Genomic DNA, 20852 nt, shown 5'->3' with positions numbered 1-20852 from the left:
CATTCTTCTGCCTCAAATGATATGCTTCAGATTAATGGAGCGAAAGAGCATGAGAAAGAGTGAGTGAGACTCTGAGTTTTCAGAAGCAGCGTGTTCCTAAAGGGCAACAGCTCTGCTCATTAGCCAGCTCCCTTAAGTGAATGCAGCACTGTTTGGGCTCTGACTGTTTCCAGTCCTTTCGCCTCATGGGCTCGCCACAACTGAGAGCAGCCCTCTTCTCCTCAAATGTCCGAGAATAACTAGTCCCTGTCCACTCGTTTTACTTGGTCGTGTCTTCAGAATGAGGCCAGTTATAGATTTAGCCACTTTTTAAGTGTCAACAGTAAATCTACGCAATTCTTTGATTCGTTAGAATCCAAGTTTTGAAACCTTGTTCATGAGCTCAACAGGAGAGCAGAGACCAGATCATCTGTTGCATTTTCCTTTTTTTTCCCATACTGGAGCTGTAATTGTGGAAATTTTGTGTAGTCACATTTTGGAGCTGAGGGGTTGACCGAGATCGGGCCCACTTCAGTCCAGGCTGCGGTGTAACTGTGAACTGAAATCAGTTTTGTAATTAGCACCTGTGAAACTTGCATCAACTCCTTAGTCAAGAAATGAAGAATGTTATCAATTCAAAACAGCAGTTTTAACAACATTTTGATTTCACTTTATCACAGCGTAAGTCTTGGCAGTGCTGATATAGAAGCAGAATGCATTATGCAAAAATAGCCTTTCACCAATCACCAATCACTGGATGTTTCATAGTGTGTTTTCCACGTCTTCGCCAATCACAGATGTTCTTTGAGTGTTTGCATTTATTGGGACATTCACAATTTTCACGTTGCCTGAGAAAAAACCTCACACTAGGCCTTCTGAGAGTCCTGGATACCTCACTGACTGCAAATACCAGGAAACGGTGGCTGCTATTTACCTTTTGTTCCGCCCGAGTTTGTGTTATTTAGTACATACTGAGCTGTCTACTTAGTATGAAGTAGTTGTCAGTGTGCATGAGGGCAGTGTAAGTTAACAGTTAAATCATTTAACTCTAGGTGATTTTAAATCAATGATTTTAAGTGCAGTAGCTAGCAATACTACATTAGTTAACGTGGATAAATAGCTTTGAACACATCAGAAAAACACTTCTGTATAACTGTAAATAAAGTATATTTCATGGTTTTGCTTTAGTGCATGCTTTTGCTTATCTGTCTCAGCAGTAGTCTGTATGCTGGGAGAGGGGGGGCTCTTTATAATTTCAATCTGTATAGCTAAACTACTGTAGGCTGCATAGTGGGACATTTTGGTTGCTGTGACATCTGAAAAATGGTGAACACAAAACAGGCTGTTGTTGCAGCTTAGTTTCCACATGTGGATCATATAGTGAGTGAATGGTACTGCGTTCAAATATTTCATTAAGAAAAGTAGAGAAAGTTCAGTTTTTCATGATATAAGCCCTTTTTTAAGATGCTCGAGGTGCTGGATTTAATCACAGTTCATTCTATGGAATTGAATCGAGTTGTTCTTAATTTACAAAGAATGTCTTTGAATTAAATTGTCAGCTCAGAGATGCACAACAGTAGTGTCAACGTTTTTTCACACAATTGCTGTTGTTTTTTTGCATTCAGCTTTTTTCCATCTTCGTGTACCTGCTTCTCTTTCTAGGTGTCCGCCACTCAAACATCATCTGTGACAGCTGTAAGAAGCATGGCATAATGGGAATGCGTTGGAAATGCAAGGTGTGTTTTGACTACGACCTGTGCACGCACTGCTACATGAACAACAAACACGACCTCTCGCATGCCTTTGAGCGCTACGAGACTGCACACTCGCAGCCGTGAGTATACCAAACCCTCTTCTCTTCTCTTCTCTTCTCTTCTCTTCTCTTCTCTTCTCTTCTCTTCTCTTCTCTTCTCTTCTCTTCTCCTCTGTTCTCAGCTGCCTCTATTCTCCTTTTCTTTCTAGCTTCTCTCTGTGTCTCTCTCTCTCTTTCTCTTGCTCTCTCGCTCTCTCTGTTCTGAATCACTCTTCCGCATGGCTAAACTCTAAACCTCTCTGTTCCCGCCAGCGCTGTCTGAATGTCAGGTTGTTCTCCTCATTCTCCCAATGAACGTAGCATGCTGTTATATAAACCTTGGTTAATTCAGTTGCACCATTTTAAGCACCACATGACGTAGGACTGGTCAGTGTACCAGTCGGTACAGTATTTTAAATTTTTAATTCTTTCTCAGGTATGACTTTTGTCATAACTGTTTTGCTATACCATATTACATGTTGCAAATAAACACCCACAGCATAAAATACCAACAGCGCAAACCCGTATATGTGAGTGCTTCAAATAAAAATGTAGCCAACCCTCGATCACATCCTGCTGTCGGTTTGCTGCATTTAAAGGAATCCATTATGTATTTGAGGCAGCAACCGTAAAGAATGGGCTGTCTTTTGAGGTTAGCCTTAGCCTGACACCAGAGCGATTGCTGCGCTTGTGTTTCATCTAAGAAGCTGCCTGACTCTCGGCTGTGTCGGATGACGCCATCATCAGGCCTCGTGTGCAGAGGAAAATAGGGGCAAGTTGTTCTTAAAGTGTGAACGACTGTAATATTTTCCAAATTCCTGTAGTCCCTGACAGTTGGAGTTATGAGTGTACGAAACAAATGACTTGAGAAACTGAAGCTGGCTTCTTACTCAGATTGCTTGTTCCACTCTAAATGGTGCATCAATTACATTCTGGTGCCTTTGCACTTCTGTAATTTAACTACTGCTCCATTTAAGGTGGATTGGAAAAATTAAACGAAAGGCTGGCAAAAAAAAAGCCCAGCTTTGAACATGTACATATTCAAACATGAAATAACATTTGCTGGGTCTGGTGTGACTGGCTAGTCTGAGAAAGCAACATATTGACCGATGCATCTTTATATTGTTCGGGTTTGTTTTTACAGTTTTTATGATAAAATTGTTTCGGATTACTTTGGTTGGTAAAAATGTTGGTAAAAGGAAAAGGGACGCTCCGGAATTGTAAGCAGCCGTCAGTCTGTAAAAATAAGTTTACTTAAGCATCTAAAATGGTTTTATTTGAAAATGTGTATACCGATGTACGGAATGGGACGCTTTGTGTGCAGTGAAGCTTTATTAGGGACAGTCAAAAACTCAGTCATCACAGACAGGGGGCAGAAAACAGGCAGGCAACATCACAAACAAATCTATTATTAAAACATCCAGCAACAAAGCAAGAGTCAAGCACAGAAGACCATGGCTCAGAGCTTAGGGATGAATACAGAGACTTTGCAAAGTCCAAGATTAAACATTAAACAAAGGGGTGTGTGTTTGTATATATATGTGTGTGTGTGTGTGTGTGTGTGTGTGTGTGTGTGTGTATATATATATGTGTGTGTGTGTGTGTGTGTGTGTGTGTGTATATATATATATATATATATGTATATGTATATGTATATATATATATATATATATATATATATATATAAAGTCTATGTGAGCTAATGTCCATTAGATGAGTCACAGATGAGTATGGAAAGTAGTGAGCAGAGCTTAAAGGGGGTGTGAGACAATAAAAAATGGGACCATCCATGTGCTGATGCTCCAGAGGGAGAAGCCAGCGTAGAGCCAGGGGTGAACGAATGCATAATAGGGCGAGTCCAAATGGAGTCTCCCCAGAGGGTGGAAGTCATTGTGACAAGCGAAGCCATCGTTTTAAATTTATCATGATCTAAATTTTTGGCCATATCGCCCACTACGAATGCAAAGGCAATTTGATGCTTAGGGGGCGGTGCACATATCTTAGGATAGAGTAGAAAGAAGCACAGTCTAGTTACTGCAGAAGGTCTGTAGTCTTGCGTTGTGCAGACATACATATTTGATGTGTGCTTGCCTGATGGAAGCAAAGCACATAGCAGACTGTGAAGTTGTAAAGACTTGTTTTTTCTGTTGTGTGTTGGAGGCGTCCTTTTCAATAATCTTATCCCAAAGCAAAAAGGCCTTTGTTGCTAGAAGCTGGATGGCATAATCAAAAAAATGGGGGCAGCTGTTTTTTTTTTTTTTACCTAAATTAATTAGGACCTTATACACGTACCTCACACAAAACAGTACCACCAGGTGCTTCTGAGCATCAACTAATTTTTGAAGCAGTTGGAGAGCATTTTATAAATATTAAGGAACACTCACCTTGTGGTTTTAGTGAAATTGTTCACCTGTGGCAAACAAATTAGCACCTGGGCAGCTTGTGAACACCTCACAGGTGTGAACGAATTCCTTGGGAGTTGTATCATGTCCTGCACTTGAGTCATGTACATGAACTAGGACAGGAGCCCCTTAGTTTGCTTAAATTCCTATTTGAACTAAGTAATGTGTAATGATTTTCAACTATTTTATTCATGTCACCTTAGTGAACTTGTTAGCATTTTACTTGAATCCTGCGGCATTACATTTGACATTACAATGCCATATCACAGCAGCATTGTCATGAGCTGTCATGATAGATTATGTCCACTAATGTAACTGTCATATAGGACTGGGAAGTGTTGATGATATAATGATGATATTTATCATTATCTTGATCATTTCTGTCAAATTGTGTTAGAGTATGCTTTTCTGATTTACGTCAGGACTTAACACAGACCAACTGGTATTTCTTTCTAAAAAGAGAGCATGATTAGTCCTTTTTAACGGATTGGTGCAGCCCGGATTGTGAATTGTTGAATACGAATCATTGTATTCATAGTTTTAGATTTTTTTTGTGGCACGTTGTGAGCATCCTGTCTGCTCCAACTTATCAAACCTCAGAAAAATGAAATATTGTGACACATACTATGTAACGTCAAAATGACTTTTCAGTATTATGTTGTAATGACAATTTTATTATGCACCTCTTGTGTCATGTTTCTGTTATGTAATTGTCATGATGACCTCTGATGTCAGGGTTCAAATAAAGTGTCACTACAAACTCTTTGCAACGTAATAATTCAAAAAATCGCATTGGACACATGAACTTTCCTTTCTTCTTTGCATTCTGGTACAGTTGTTGGTCATTTGAAAGTGTTTGGTGACAAAAGCCTTACCTGGGTGAATAAAGAGTCGGTGGAGGAGAACACCCGGGAGTACCATTAGGTCCTCCGGGTACCAAAAAAACTAACACTTATGGCCAATGAAAACAAAGAACAGCTCTAATTTCCTGGTGCAAAAGGTTCTGATACTTTGCAAAACTGTAAAATGCATTTAGTGTTAGAAAATGTAATTAATTAGTTATTTGTAATTATAAAGGTTATCAAAAAAGGTGTGATACGTTGATGCAAAGATGCAAATGTGTTTGTTAAAGCTCACCTTATAAAGCTGATAGTTCCAGTTCTAAAATCTGAGTGTTATTACTGGTAATTAAATAATTTATAGAACATTGGACGCTTTTTATCATATCAGATTTTGTCACATTTTATAAAAGCAATAGCCCATGTGCAAAACTCAAAACAAGTGTGACAAAATCACTGTAATGTGCAGCCTCTTGTCACTATTGTAGTTTAATAACTTTCTGTCTAGCTGCAATGTGTCAAGTTTGTAGACACCTGCTCACCCAAAATCAAGGGTATTATTAGTGTCACCCCCTTTTTTGACTGCAGTATAAACCCTCTATTCTTCTGGGAAGGTTGAACTACATGTTGGAACGTTACTGTGAGGACCCGATTGCAATAATTCACAAGAGCATTAGTGAGGTTTTCTGCTAATGTTGTTAGTTGTTGATTAGTTCAGGATCACAAACACGACTCCAAGTCATTCCAGAGGTATTGGAAGGAGCTTCATCACTCCAGAAAAGTGATGTTCCACAGTCCCACTACTCTACCACCCAGTACTGGGAGCCTTTATATACCCCTCTAGCCAGCACTTGGCATTGGACATGGTGAACTTAGGCTTATGTGAGATTGATTCAGAGCTTTCCTTTCTATTAGCAGGGCTTTTTTATGGAGATTACGCAAGCCTGTTTCAGCAATTGAATGCTTGCATCATTGGTAGGTTCACCTTAAAGTATCTGAATTGGCTGACTTTGAAGTCTGGATACATTTGGACAAGAAAGTTTCTGATTCAGAGCCAGGCGCAATGCTTAATTTAATTTCTGATTGTGTATTTGATTGTTTATTGATTTGATTTGGGATGACTAACAAATCTGTCGTGTCCTTGCTGCTTCTCCCTCATCTCTCTGTAAATGACGTTGCTTTTTCCATCAACAGCAAAACACTCGACACTGTCTATAAACAAGATCACTGAGCACAATTCCATTACCGGAGCAGAGTTACCGTTAAGACTGTCTTTGTCACAGTTAGTTTGTGAGCTTGTATTGTGTCCTGTTGTAATGAAAACATATACATTTTGCTCTGATTGATGGCTCTTACTGTAAACAGGCCACTTATTCCACAGCTATTCCAAGCTTGCTGTTGGCCAGCTACACACTAGACCCATTTTTGGCTATATGATCTGTTGAGATTAATTTACAAAAGCTAAAAGAGAAACCACAGCTCTGTGTGAATCTTGCCCTTTTATAGATTTTTTACGCTGCTATTTTCATTCCTTTATCTTACACAACAGCTCTCAGTGTCTTCTTGCACACTTTCTCCCTCTGTTAACACATCCATTCACTGATCAGTGAAAGCACTTGTGCTCAACAGGGGAAGACTGGACATGTTGTAAATGGAAATTTACACTTGCATGTGTAGAACATTTGGGCTCATATTTTTATGAGTACCGCAGTGTAGGTGTGAATGGAAAGCAGAGGAGGATTTTATGGACCTTTTCATTTGTAGTGCAGCCTGTCCTCCTCTTAATGGCTCTCTCTGTCTTAAAGTCTTTCTTCAGTGGTGAATGGTCAGAGCTTTCTAGACCTTTAGAGAAATCCTAATGAAGTCTGTAATGTTCAGTTTCTTTTTATTTAATAGAATCATGTACCCTGTGATAGACTGGAGACCTGTCCAGGGTGTTTCCTGCCTTTTGCCCAATGAATGCTGGCATAGGCTCCAACACCCCCTGCTACCCAGAAGGATAAGCGACTTGGAAAGTGTGTGTGTGTGTGTGTGTGTGTGTGTGTGTGTGTGTGTGTGTGTGTGTGTGTGTGTGAGAGAGAGAGAGAGAAAAGCATCAGGCTTGTTGTATTTAAATTATGTAGATATTGTAGTAACACTCTTACTGCACTGTTACATTTTGTTAGGGGAAAAAGGGTTAAAGTCATGAAACTCCACAAGGGAAATATTTAACTACATTACATTATACAATAAATTACAATACATTATTACACATTAAGATCAGCTCAAGAACAGCGTAGAGAGCTTCATGGAATGGGTTTTCTTGGCCGAGCAGCTGTATCCAAGCCATACATCACCAAGTGCAATGCACAGTAAAGTTTGGTGGAGGGGGGATCATGGTGTGGGGTTGTTTTTCAGGAGTTGGACTCGGCCCCTTAGTTCCAGTGAAAGGAACTCTTAAAGCTTCAGCACCAAGAGATTTCATGCTCCCAACTTTGTGGGAACAGTTTGGGGGTGGCCCCTTCCTGTTCCAACATGACTGCACACCAGTTCACAAAGCAGGTCCATAAAGACATGGATGAGGGAGTTTGGTGTGGAAGAACTTGACTGGCCTGCACAGAGTCCTGACCTCAACCCGACAGAACACCTTAGGGATGAATTGGAGCCAGACCTTCTCGTCCAACATCAGTGTTTGACCTCACAAATGTGCTTCTGGAAAAATTCCCATAAACACACTCCTAACCCTTGAGGAAAACCTTCCCAGAAGAGTTGAAGCTGTACATTGCTGACTGTGAATATGAGCAGAAGTCTTAACAACTCAGTTGTTGGAAACAAGACAGCAGCGGTAGCTTTATACCAGGGCTCTTTGTTCAAAGGTTTATTGTAAAACTGCTACATACAAGCTTAAATATGTGTTATTGTCTGTTATAAGCGTCAGGTAAAATATATGAAGTGTCTTTTTTTTTTTTTTTTTTTTTAAGTTTTAAAAGGCCAAAGAATGTTTCTGTTCAACACCATACTATTAGAAACCTCATAGGATTGCTGGCAGAAGGCAGAATGGCATTTTGTCCTTGTTTTTGTATCATTCTTCTAATTTTTTGACATTCGTGGTCCAAATTGAAGGCCTATATCAAGGCCTATATCATTGTTAGTTCCAGCCCTGGTGCACAAAAGCCCAATTCAAAAAAGTTAATTCTTATATTTATTTATTTATTTGTTTGTTTATTTCTTTATTTATTATTTTGTGCACCTGGCACCACTAACAAACAGGAGCTGTACGAGACAGCGGTTAAGAAACAGGAGAGGTTTCCCCACTCCAGTTCAAAATCCACCATGACTGTGAAAAATTTCCCAGTGCAGAGCATGAAATGGAAGATCATCATGCAAGAGTCACAATCACTCTCTCTCGCTACTACACGCAAGACACAGCTAGTGTAGAAAACCTGTTTTCCCCAGGCGCCAGAACAAATGAATACATTCAAACCTGCAACTTGTTTTTTTGAACAAACTCTTCAGTTTAACAGATCTTGGTTGGTGTATATTATTGAGAACATGTGGGAGAAGAAACATCTGTTCACTACAAGCTCTAATAAACTATATTTTCCATGGAAAAAGCGAGATAAAGCTCCCCTCCTAAAGCTGCCCCCCGCCAGCTCCTAAAGACAAAACCCCCTAAAGCTGCCCACCGCTCAACTGGAAGAAGCAGTAGAGGTTTCCTTTACCTATTTTGTGAAGGAGTGAAGAATGACATGAAATACTTGTGGTTCGTTAGAAAATGGGTTAGCTTTGTTATCAAGGTTTCCAAACCTCACTTAGCAGGAAATCTTATCCTGCTGTCAGGAATGTGGATGAGATTGAAGGGGCGCTTATGTTAATTGTCTGTCTTTGGCACATGTCCATTTTTGATAAAGTTAGAAGTTAATGGGGGTAATTTGCAAGAAAGAGATAGGATGCGGTATTGGCCTGTTGTGCCCGATTGGCTCTGTGCTTTCTTGAGGGAAGGAGCTGGCGGTGGGCAGCTTTAGGAGGTTTTGTCTTAAAACCTCACTTATCTCGCTGCACACCTGAACTAACACCTGGAGCGCAGTAGGAATAGGACTTGTAGAGGAGTTAAAAGGGCTTGGTGCACGCAATCAGTAATGCCATTTTGAAACCAGCCTTAGCCGGTGTTTGTTATTATTCACAGTGTGAGCTCATGATGAATTGTAGCTATTTTCAACATTGTAAAATGAATTTCTGTCAGAGAGGGTTATTGCTCTTCCATTTGATTGATAACGGTCATCGTAGTTTATCTGTCAATGCTAAGATCAAGATGATAGCTTCTGCTTTTGGCCAGACATACAAGAACATACTTGTGTCTACCTTTGGCCAACAACACAAGAGTAAACTGAGGTCTGCTCCTGGCCAAACCCAGAATTTGAAGCATGTATAGTGAGGCAGGTATGAGTGTTGCATGTACCCATGTTTGTCACCTTGCATGGGCACATGCGTCCTCTGAGGTCAGTGTCTGTGTGCTGGCAGCATATGGCCTCCCATATGTTTGCCAAGGAAAGGAAAGGAAACAAAACAACCCCCAGCTTGCTAATCAGCTCGGATGCGCAGCTAGCTAGCTGATGTCACGTTTGTTAGCTGCTAATCCCCATCCTGTGACAACCAGCAGCCTCTCTGAGAATCCATCCCCTTCCATTACTCCCAGAAATAGACCTCCCACAGTGGTCTTACCAGTCACGTTACAGTAGTAGTGCTGACCACCAACTGCTTCAGGTTAATCTAGCGTGTCATTGGGTAAGCATATAGTAGCTCAGCCTGGACCTCCATCATGTGACCATTGTTCCAGGCAGGCCCTGTACTTGTTTGGCAGGGAGTTTTTAGAAAATCCAAAGACAATTAGGGTGAAGGATCAGCACAGTTAGCTGTGATGCTCCTGTTTATTGGAAATCTTACAGTTACAATTTGTTAAATATTTTTGACTTAAGTACAATATTGACTACAAATAATAAGCACATGAAGGGTTTTGTTCCAACACATTATAGATCATATTCAAGGTTTTTTTTACCTTTTTATGTTAAGTGTTTTTGAGAGTGGGCTTTATGCTACTTTTTACTTGGAGAAATACTATGTTCCCCATTTATACATCAATTGTTATTCTTCTCAAAATCTCATTATATCCAAAATTGTCATAAATATATAGCATTTGGGAATAAAAAGCTTTCACATGAGCATGCTAGTGATAGTATTTCCATTTGGAGCTGAATTCACCTGTCTTAATTTTAAATAAATCAGTCTGTGTGTTTTTAACCAGGACTTCAACAGATAATTCCACACCAAATGCCTTTATTTTGGGGGAAAACCTTAAAGTGGCATCTAAGTGCAAATACTATGGTATTTTTTTCAGATTCCAAACCAAAAAGATGAATAAATAAATAAAATGAATTTTAGTTGTTTTAGAATTTTTTAACCACTTAAGCAGCGATATTAGATTTTAATGCAACAATTGCTCTTACTGTCTGACTACTTGAGCTCTTAAACACTTAAAGCTGTACAGTCAGTTCATCATCAGTCTATTAATGTTTGATAGAAAGTCAGATAGTTACCATCATTGCTTTTAAAAAGTCTCAACTTCTTAAGCCAGGATAATTTAAATTTGTAAATGCGTGTCTTGTATATAAGTGCAGGTTTGCTTTCATCAAGCTGAAACTGAAAATACGTCTGCTAGATCAGAGACCAGAGGAGATGTTGCAACGCCTATGAGGAAGAAGTTACTGTATTTTGGACGGCTTTTTCAGTAAGAGCACTTGGATTGAATTGCCTGTACATTTAAGAGATTGCACTACATTTGGCTGTTTTTCAGCTAATTTAAAGTTATGGCTAAAAATCAATCAAGAATGTCATCATAGTATGTAAATTTAACAGCTAGCATCATACTTTGTTGTATTTTATATGTTGTCTTGTACTGTTGTGTGTGTCGTTAATGCTTTATGTAATTATGAGTGTTTTATGTAGCTGTCCAAGGACTACAGCTGACAGTTACTGAGTTGGCTGAATTGGCATATTCCCCATAAATCTAAACTGAATAAACAGAACTAAAACAGTCAATATTGTCCAGCTTTTTGGTCTAAACTTCTAAATGTGAAAGTAGAGCTGGGCAAAATGACAAAAATACTATGTCACAATACTTAAGCTTGACTTTGTGAGGGTTGATTAAAAAGAAAACACTAGGAATTTAGCTGTTTGCCATCAGTATTTCAAATTCACATTCAGTTTAACAGAGCTAATTAATAATAATTATAATAATAATAACTTTTATGTCTGACCAACTGCATGTTACGTTACTGAGAGAGCATGATTAGCATGATTCGTACTGTTTAACTAGATTGAGTGTATTGCAGTACATGAAATGTTATATTAATAGTTTTTGATGGCAGTTTTTCAGCGTGTCACTAACAAGTAACAAGTAAAAACAGCGCATTTTGTCTTTCAAAATATTGTGACATATAGTTTCATGAAAATGTCTTCAAGTATCATGATATGCTATTTTTTCCATATTTTTCCATTGAAAAAGAGAAACGGAGTTACCATTTAAAGGTAAATGCATTTTAATTTTTTTCTTAAAAGCCTGTAGCTTCACTGCCCGATAAAAGTGGAAGTGAGTTTGACAGTTCAGAAGCATTAGAGCTCCTCAGGTTTTCTGTGTTTTACAGATTGTATTTTCAGAAGGCCAGTTTCTGCAGATCTAAGATCATGTGTTGGGACGTATACAGCCAGTAGTTCTGTGAGGTATGCATGTGCTTCAAGGTCATTTAGGGCTTTAAAAGCAAGTGAAAAAACTTTAAAATCTATCCTAAAAGATCCAGGCGGCCGGGGCAGTTGTTTCATGGGTGATATCTATAAGTTGTAGAGGACGTATTGTTTTCTTAGGAAGCTCAGTAAAAAGAGCTGTACAGTCATCAGCTCTGCTTGTGATTACTACGGGAACAAGTGCGTCACTCTGGGTCATTTAAACTAACATTAAGATGTTAAGATCTCTTTTTAACAAGATCACAGGTCCTTAAGTACTGACGGCAGCTGACAGAATAATGTCATATTGCCAGCTGCTGTGTGAAACTTCTCTTTTTTTGCTCTACATTCTTTCAAAGTGACGCTCTGTTGTAAGATGTCCTTAAATTCTCAGTTTTGCACATCCTTCTTGAAGACGGTCTTGGTGACTAGACTATAAAGTGTGTTCTGGTGTGATGAGGTTTAGGTTTAGGTATAGTATGGTGCTGTGTGTTTTTGATGGTGACGTGAGGTAACCTCCCCAGACAATCGTAGTTTTAAGTCTTTTAATTGAATCTCCATGTCAACAGGTTAACAGAGGACTAACCTTAATCTTGCTACCATGTGGTTTAGTGAGAAAGAGCCTATAAACTGCTTCTTGTTAAAATAAAATGACTAAAGTTGCTCTCTTTGTAATGAAAGATGCAATAGGTGTGTATTTTTTTAAGTAATTGAGATATATATGTATGTATATATAATATATACATATATATAATATAATAATAAAATTAATATACTGCCATATTGGCCACTCTTACCTGGTTAAAATAATGTACGGCAGTTTCAATTTTGAGCTCTTTTTTTAACATTTGAACTTTTGAATTATCATTTTTTAGCACTTGTTAATGGCCTAGCATGCTTGCTTTATCTGTTTAGTATGTTAATAGTGTTAATGTTAATACCCACTCTTGTTTTTAATATTTAACATTATTGGCAGTTCTGAAATCAGTTCTGATTCTCATTCTGATGGCACATCAATGATTTACCAATGTTTTGAAAATATTACAAGGCATTTCAATCACAGTATATAGTGTTATAGTATTTAGCGAGTAACCCTGGTACTTTCCGTGCCAGTATTTTGTTTTGAGCCACTTTTGATGTGAATCCATTTGCTGTAATTTAGTGGCTTGATGCGTTTGACCAGGGCATGTGGTTTTGGTCGCTCTCTCGCTCTGGGATTTGATAGTGTTGCATTTAAACAGTGTTATTGAACCAGTCTAAAAGAACACAGTGTACTTCACTCTCGTGCCAGCAACTTATACCCTGACTGTATATAAGCAAATAACATGAACAGCAGTAAGTCCAGCTTATAGACAGAATCATGGACAGAATAACAAGATTTCAAATGCTACATATTCTTTTAGATCTTCTCTTGAGTTTCATGTCCAAACTTGGACGTCCTGACATTTCATTTAGTGTTATCACTAATATATAATGAGTGCTTTCAGTCTTCTCTGTTTTCTGGGTCTGCATATGTGGTATGAATTCTTGTGAGGAGAAACTATAGTAGTGTTTCATTAAGGTAGGCACTGGTGATTTGGGGTCATCACAGTTAAGACCCTACATAAGTTGACAAGAGCCTGAAGTGGTCTATATTTAAACATGTATCCTCATTTGACTGTTCTGCAGAAGGAGCTTTGGTTGTTCTGTAGTGAAGGCCATATGTTGAGTGTTGTTGAAGAGATGTTTACATTGGTTTGTACGAGGTCACCTGAGTTCTGACTAGAGCTTTAATCGAGCCTGAACCCAAATACAGCCTGAGAATTTTTTTTCTCTCAGTGACCCAACCTGACCCGCAGCAGGTTCGATTCTGACCAAAGGGTTACAAAATTGTGACCTTCCTGTTCTTTGTCTTCCAATTAGGAGTAACTTTGGGGTTCTGCAGTGCAAGCAGGTTGCTCATATGTGTCCCGTCTTTATTCAGAAGGGAAACTGAATTTTGATTCTTGCTTCAGTTCAAAAACAGATTTTGTCTTTATTTGCCTGTCATTTCATTTTGCGTGTTCATTATGCAGGAATGCCAATGGATAAAACAAAACGCTAATATGTTGACCGAGCATGACCAGAGAATTAGCCTACTTGGCTCATCGTACAGCTCCAAAACTAACTAACCTGCCAATTAACAAGCTTGCATAGCTGTCAACTCTCATGGTTTTGTTTAAGAACTGCTAGTTAGAGATTCCCGTCTTTTACCTGTGAAACGGCCTCATGTCAGTGAACGTGCATCACAGACACCAAAACTGAGCTTAGCTCTGTGTTTGCATCAGATTGCCCAACGTTTTACAGCCGTGTCTCTTCCAGGTATGTCAAATATGATGATTCTGGACACTATATTTAAACAGCCTACCAAAACTCCTGCTTATCAAAATCAACCAGTAACTAAGTGGTTCTGTTGTACAGCATAAAAAGGGAGAAGTAAATGTAAAACTATCAAGTCGTTTCAGTAAGAAATGACTGTTTGGCAAACAGACTTACATACAGACCTAAATGTGACACAGATGTACTTTGTGTTTGTTTAGATTAATGACAGAAAAAAACATTAAAAAATCAGATTAAAAAAAGGACCTAATAAAGATAATTTAGGAACACTTTACTGAAGGTCAGGTTCATAAGGCTACATGACCATGACATAAGCCTTTAATGAGAACTGACATAAACTTCCATAAACATTTATAAAGCTTTCAAATTCTCATAAGTGGTAGTTGTGGTAAAGGCTGGTTTTGGGCTTCCTGGGGTGAAAATGACCTAGCACTTTGTGGCGGCTGACTTTTTAAGTAGCGTTGCGTCCATTTGACCTTTTTGCTGTTTCTAATCCATTTCAAGGACACACTAAAATACTGTACTGGGCGTTTTAGTCCGTCCAATTCTAACCCAAGTCGTTCACAAAATCAACACACAACGGCCTGAAACCATCCTACATCATAGCCTGAGTGAGTTGACATGAGTGTTTTGTCAACTTAATGCTGAATGTCGACAGAAGGAGCCTGTAGCTGCTGAAGCTTATTGGAATTTATAAGTGTTTATGTAGGTTTATGTCAGTTATCTTGAAAGGCTTATGTGATAGTTATGTGCCCTTATGAACTTGACCCAAAGTGTTACTGATAATTCTAACATTGTTCAGGTGTTCTTTAAGGACTACAATATTAGGTTTATGCTGATGGATGTTTCTCTGTGCTCCTGTCCGTTTCAAATCAGGAGGCCAGTGCTCCTTGGTGAAAAGCTTACCATAGAACCCTGTGTTCATGATCATAATTGGTGGAATTGATGGACCAATGCTAAATAACACACATGACCAGCAAAGGATCGTGTTGTTTGTTGTCTTGTGCAACAAAGGTATGCTGGTGTCTGGGGATTAATTTTAACTCTTGACCTCTTTTTTACACACACACACACACACACACACACACACACACACACACAATCTGAAGGATTACACCTGGCCTTTGCTCTTCCCAGGCAGGTTGGCCAGACTAGAGATTTGCTGTAATTCTACTCTAAGCCTTCAAGCAGCACAGGTGCCATCAGGTGCTAGGGAGCCTCTTCTGTTCATTCGTCTCTTCTGTACTATCCAGACTGTCTTAAACATCAGTAATATAGCCTGATTGGCAAAATTATCAGACATCAAGACATTTCCCTCCTCGAAGGGATATGAGTATTTGTGACTATTGATATTGATATGTCACGATTCATGTGGTGGAAGTACTATAGCTGAAAAGGGAGCCTTCATGCTGACCCTGTGGACAAAGTATGGGAATAGGCAGCTCATTTGCGCCGAGATCTGACCAGATCTTTACAATAAGGTATGTATTAGCCCTCGCTTAGAACACATGGAGCCTGTTTTGCAAGGCTGTTTCACAATTGTCTGGAAGAGCTTGCTACCAATTCAGCCGTTGTTGAAATAACGTAGTCTGTCTGTTACTTTTATTGTGAGACCTATTCGCTGCATGTGTTTCGAATTGAGATGTGTAGTGCTCTGTTCAGGCTCTGTCTAATATTCATCCTGATTGTAGAACAGATGGACACGCAGATGTATATACAAACAGAGAATGAAATACACATGAGAAACATAAGAGTTATATTTCACTCAGAGAAACAGCTGAGCATATGTTTGCCATATCCATTTGGCAGGAGCTGCTCTGATTCAAAAGACCTTCTGTTTTTTTTTTCCTGACCCCGCCAGTTAATGTCTTCATTGCCTTTCTTTTTGCTGCTCCCTTTAATCATGGCTGCTTATGCTCTTATTTGGTGTAATTTGAAGTGTATTGAGAGACTCTGACATGTTTGTTTTATTTGAAAAAAAAACAGATCCCATTATTTTACAAATTATGAGAAGTGAAATTTCCACATATTACCAGCTGCGTCAGCTTTCACAAATGGTTTTCTCTGAAAGTTGGTAGATGATGGCTTATAGAATTGCATTCGTGGATGCGGCAAGTGGGGGTGCTGAGGTGGCTAGAGTATTCCCAGATTTTAGGATGATTTAATTGTAACTACTAAAATGACGTAAAAGATAAGTGTAATAAAAAAGCTGTAATGTAGTGTAGCAAACACCTAGTTGTGCTTGTCTTAAGGTGGAGTATGTATTTATATATTTAAAGTGGAGGGTTTATTTATATTTTCAGAATCTGCAGTAGCCATGCACAGTTAATACAGCATTTTTAATCTCTCACCACATTAATGCACATAATGACATGTTCTGTTTGATGTAAATTTACGTATGGCATTTCTCTGCACGTTTTAGTGCACAGTTTCTGTTTATTTGCGGAGTTTAACATTTTGAAAGAATGGCCTTTGCAAAAGTTATGGCACGATCTTTCCCAAAACATTTTTAGTATAAATAAACAAGAATAAATCTTTTTTTGTCAACAAAACATGTCATTTGACCAAACATTTGCATATAACTGTATATGTTGTGTAAGGTTTCAGCTCCCCCGACCTTAAACACCGTCCCACGTCCCTAAATGCATTGAAATACCAGCTGTACAGAGCCTGTATTTTTCTTGCTAGCAATGTGCTTGAAGATTTCATAATTGTTTTCCCAAATTGAAACTGTATTATTTGATCCCCTTATGCTCTTATCATCCATATAATCTTTAATGGTCAAATAGCTTAAAAGTGCAATATTGTGACTTTTATATGCAAAGCATGTCAGTAAATACTGTGATGTGTATAAATGGCGCTCTAATGCCTGATTAATGTGTGATAATTTGGACCATATAGGATGTTTGAAATGTCCTCCCTTCTCCCGAACTTAGGGTGAGCTTGACTCCGAGGCAGAACCTCTCGCGGATCATTCTTAAGGGAATCTTCCAGGGTGTGAAGGTCGTTCGCGGGCCTGACTGGGATTGGGGCAACCAAGACGGTAGGTGGAGGTGTCACAAACCACTTCACTCGCTCAACACTGCGTTGGAATGTGTTTATTCATCCCATTCCCTCTTGAGAATAAACAATGATGCGAAACTGCCGCAGTGCATTGAATGGCATACCGTGCCGTCTCATTACATTCTACATGAGCTCAAGGTTTGACTGTGTTTCCTTGTGGTTGGGTCCAGGACTCTTAATTAGCCTTTGAAGTAACTTGTGGTGTCTGCTCAACAGATGTCTTCCAAAAAAAGACACATCCTCATGTTAGTGGAACTCCTGCCATGTATTTACCGGCATTTATCTTTGGTGCCGAGGTGAAGGGTACAGGGACAGCTATATTCCGGCCTGAGTGAACATTGGTAGAATGGAAGTTATTAGTAGTTACTGTCCCATTGTCCCTGGATATTGTTGTCTTGAAGGGGGAGGTTATTGCTTATTGTACTGTAGAAAAAAGTGGCATATTTTCTGTTGGGTTTTACTAGAGATTGTGTAGAGTAGAAATGCCGGGTAACGTCACATCAGTTCCTCCTCTACAAGACGTTGTCTTGCCAGGCCTTGGGCCAAAACAACTGTCTATATGCCTTTGTGCGTATGTGCTTGTCAACATTTGAACTTGAACTCTCGGCACTTTGCCTTTTGAAGTGGTCCTTTTTAGTTTTTTTTTTCACTCTGAGTCATGTCTTTGATGCTGAATGAGTCAAAATGTCCATGCTGTGTTTCTGCGATTTCTTCTTGGAGGCTTTTGGTGATAATTGATACATTTATTGGTACATAAATGTGAATCAACAGTGCTTCTTTCTCCATGTGATTTTTTTTTTTTTTTTTCTGTAATAGAACAGGATTTTCTTTGTACTGTGTTTTTGTTTAATCTCAGGCTAAACATCTCCTCAGATCTTCTGTACCAAAGAAGTATCCTAGACATTCAGTGCATTAGTAAAGTGGTGATATATATTTAGCTTGTTTTATTGTTCTATACATATTGTGCTTGTGGATTTGTGTAGTAGTGGCAGTAAGTAGTGGTAGTAGTGGTTGTTGGACATTGTATGATGGTATATGACAGAATTAGGGTATTTTTGTGAGTGTACCCCTGTAGTTAGGTTTTATAGTTTTTTGAAAGAGCTTCTTTAGAGCGTACTCATTTATTTCAGTTTGTTTCTTTTGTTACCTGTGCCTTGTTGGCTTTGTATTGCTTTTTTTGTTTTTCATGCATCTAACCTTATGCTGAGATCCCTGCGCTCTCCTGCGTGTGCATCTGTGTTGTCCGTAATCAGGAGGAGAAGGAAAGATTGGGAAGGTAGTCGATATTCGGGGTTGGGACCAGGAGTCAGGACGCAGCGTAGCCAGCGTCACCTGGTCCAACGGGACCACCAACGTCTACAGAATGGGTCACAAGGGCAAGGTGGACCTCAAATACGTGTCTGATGGACAAGGAGGCTACTACTACAAGGAGCACCTGCCCAAGCTAGGTGGGAGTAGGAAAAGAATGATTTGAAACTGAAAGAACATTTGAAACTGTCGATAATCACTGAAATAGGACTTATTTATTGATATTTTTATGATATAAGGTTCAGTTTACAGTTGGAAATTGAATTGTCTCATAGTTTAAATAGAGGGTTGGACGAAAGATCAAATTTAGAGTAGATGTGGTTGATCAATCAAGGCATGTTCATTGTCCACATATGGCTTCTTTTGTTTAGCGCTAGAGCTATGAAGCTAATGTTGCGATCAAAACCTAAAAGTCAAAAGTTAATAAAATCTTGTCCACGAATGCATCTTCAAAACTTCTGTCAACCTGCTCAAACCACATCCAGGTCTTCATTAAGGTCCCACAGATTTGTCCTCTAGTGCACAGTGTGACTTACTGTGAGTGTCACTGAGGAGCATTTTTGTCAACAGATATCGTTTCAAATTCAAAACCACTTTAATGTGCCCTCAGAAGTATTGACGCTACATTGCATTTGCAACCTGTGTTGCTTTTTTTATAATTAACTGTTCAGCTTGATTTTTTTTAAATGATTTTTTTTGACAATTTATGTTTGTTAGTAGAAATAACAATAATAATATTCTGGCATGCATATGCCTCCGTGATGTCTGCGCATGCAAAGAGAAGTCAGATTAACACTTTAAATTTCACATCTGGGATCCAAAAAATGTTCTCTTCTTTGAGGGAGTCGAAATTTGACACAACATCTGTTGTATCAAATGGCAGCCTTTACATTAGCCTGAACAGTAATATTTTATTCATTTTCATAGTTGCAGTAAGTCATACTGTGTCGTGAACCACATCAATGAGTTTGCAAGACCATAGTGAAGTGCTGGATGCAGTATGTGCCAGTTGAGAGACATTTTGGGGATGTATTAGCTTTTAGTGTTTTTAGCGACTCTAGTCTCGTAACTACAGCACTACACTAAAGAAGCAAAACTTGGACTCTAAGTATGTCTTGACTGGTTGACTACATCTGGGATAAGTGGGAATTTAGATTTTTTTTGCTAGAACATTCGTTTGAGGTTGAAGTTACAGTTAAAAATTGAACCTTCTCACGTTTAAAGATATGGTTAAGGTTTATGGTCTTAGGCAAGATTTGGGGTGTGTACCAGATACAGGTGCTGAAAGTGCTGTTCTTGTGTGTTCAGGTGAACATGCAGAACTGCACAGGCAGGAGAGTGCTGATGGTCACACATTCCAGCAAGGTGATAAGGTCAAATGTCTGCTGGAGGTGGACATCCTCAGGCAGATGCAGGAGGGCCACGGAGGCTGGAACCCTAAAATGGCAGAGGTAAGAGACCGTAATGTTTTATTTTGGACACACAGACTTCAAGAATAATCAAGTACGGGTACATGTGTGGATGTAGCTATGGACCCTTTTCACACCTCTGTATTCAACGCAGCAGAAGTAGACTTAGTAAGTAAGGCATTATTAGTGGCAGCATTTACAAGTGAGAATGTAGAAGGCTCACTTATTTTTACGTCCTCATTAAGGTACTGTCATTCACCTAATTATTCCACGAAAGACATTGTTAGTTTGGTGGAGCAACTTCCATTGTCAAAGAGGAGCAGACTTGGCAAGGCCTACCTTTAAAGTAGACTGCTGGTGCTGGTGCTTCAACACTGGATGGTAGAGCAATGTGGATTTAAAGAAGTTAAAAAGCATAAAAAGCTTTAAAAAACTTGTGGTGTTATTTTAGTGAGCTAAATGAGCCAATGAGCCAGTGAACTGTGGGCTTGCTGCAGCGTTATGTGCAGTGATTTGTAAAGTAAACTTTAATATTGGAGATTTTATTGCTTGAGCACTGAAGTAATTGAACATTTTCATGTCAGTTAGCTTACATGGGAACACTATAGCCTGGCCATTTATAGTACTGGGCACTTTTTAAAGTAAAGATGGAGCTGCCGGGTAGAAGGAGAAGAGGTAGACCTCAGAGAAGTTTTATGGATGTAGTGAAGGTGGACATGGAGATGGTTGGTGTGAAAGTAGAGGAGGCAATAAATAGGGCAAGTTGGAGGCAGATGATCCGCTGTGGCGACCCCTAAAGGGAGCAGCCAAAAGAAGAAGAACATTAAACAGAGTTAAGTGTAAAAATGTATAATAAAGACAGTGGAATATAACTGACCATGTTAACTTTACTCCCAACCTGCTCAACACGGACAGTATTCTAGTAAATGTTAGATAGTTCATTTTG

At 39.1% G+C, this 20852-nt stretch overlaps 1 protein-coding gene across 3 annotated transcripts in view; it reads left to right on the top strand.

The window, feature by feature from the left end:
• mib2 (mindbomb E3 ubiquitin protein ligase 2) overlaps positions 1-20852 on the top strand; it is a 100360-nt gene that overhangs the window by 37067 nt on the left and 42441 nt on the right. For all 3 annotated transcript variants that reach the window (XM_037536202.1, XM_037536204.1, XM_037536205.1), the window contains exons 3-6: positions 1642-1813; positions 17063-17169; positions 18443-18637; positions 19806-19948. In XM_037536202.1, the coding sequence (XP_037392099.1) occupies positions 1642-1813; positions 17063-17169; positions 18443-18637; positions 19806-19948 (617 nt within the window). The remainder of the gene's footprint in view (positions 1-1641; positions 1814-17062; positions 17170-18442; positions 18638-19805; positions 19949-20852) is intronic.

This window comes from Pygocentrus nattereri, chromosome 29 (assembly GCF_015220715.1).
Source record: "Pygocentrus nattereri isolate fPygNat1 chromosome 29, fPygNat1.pri, whole genome shotgun sequence".
Lineage (NCBI taxonomy): Eukaryota > Metazoa > Chordata > Actinopteri > Characiformes > Serrasalmidae > Pygocentrus > Pygocentrus nattereri.
This window is presented reverse-complemented; position numbering and strand designations above follow the sequence as displayed.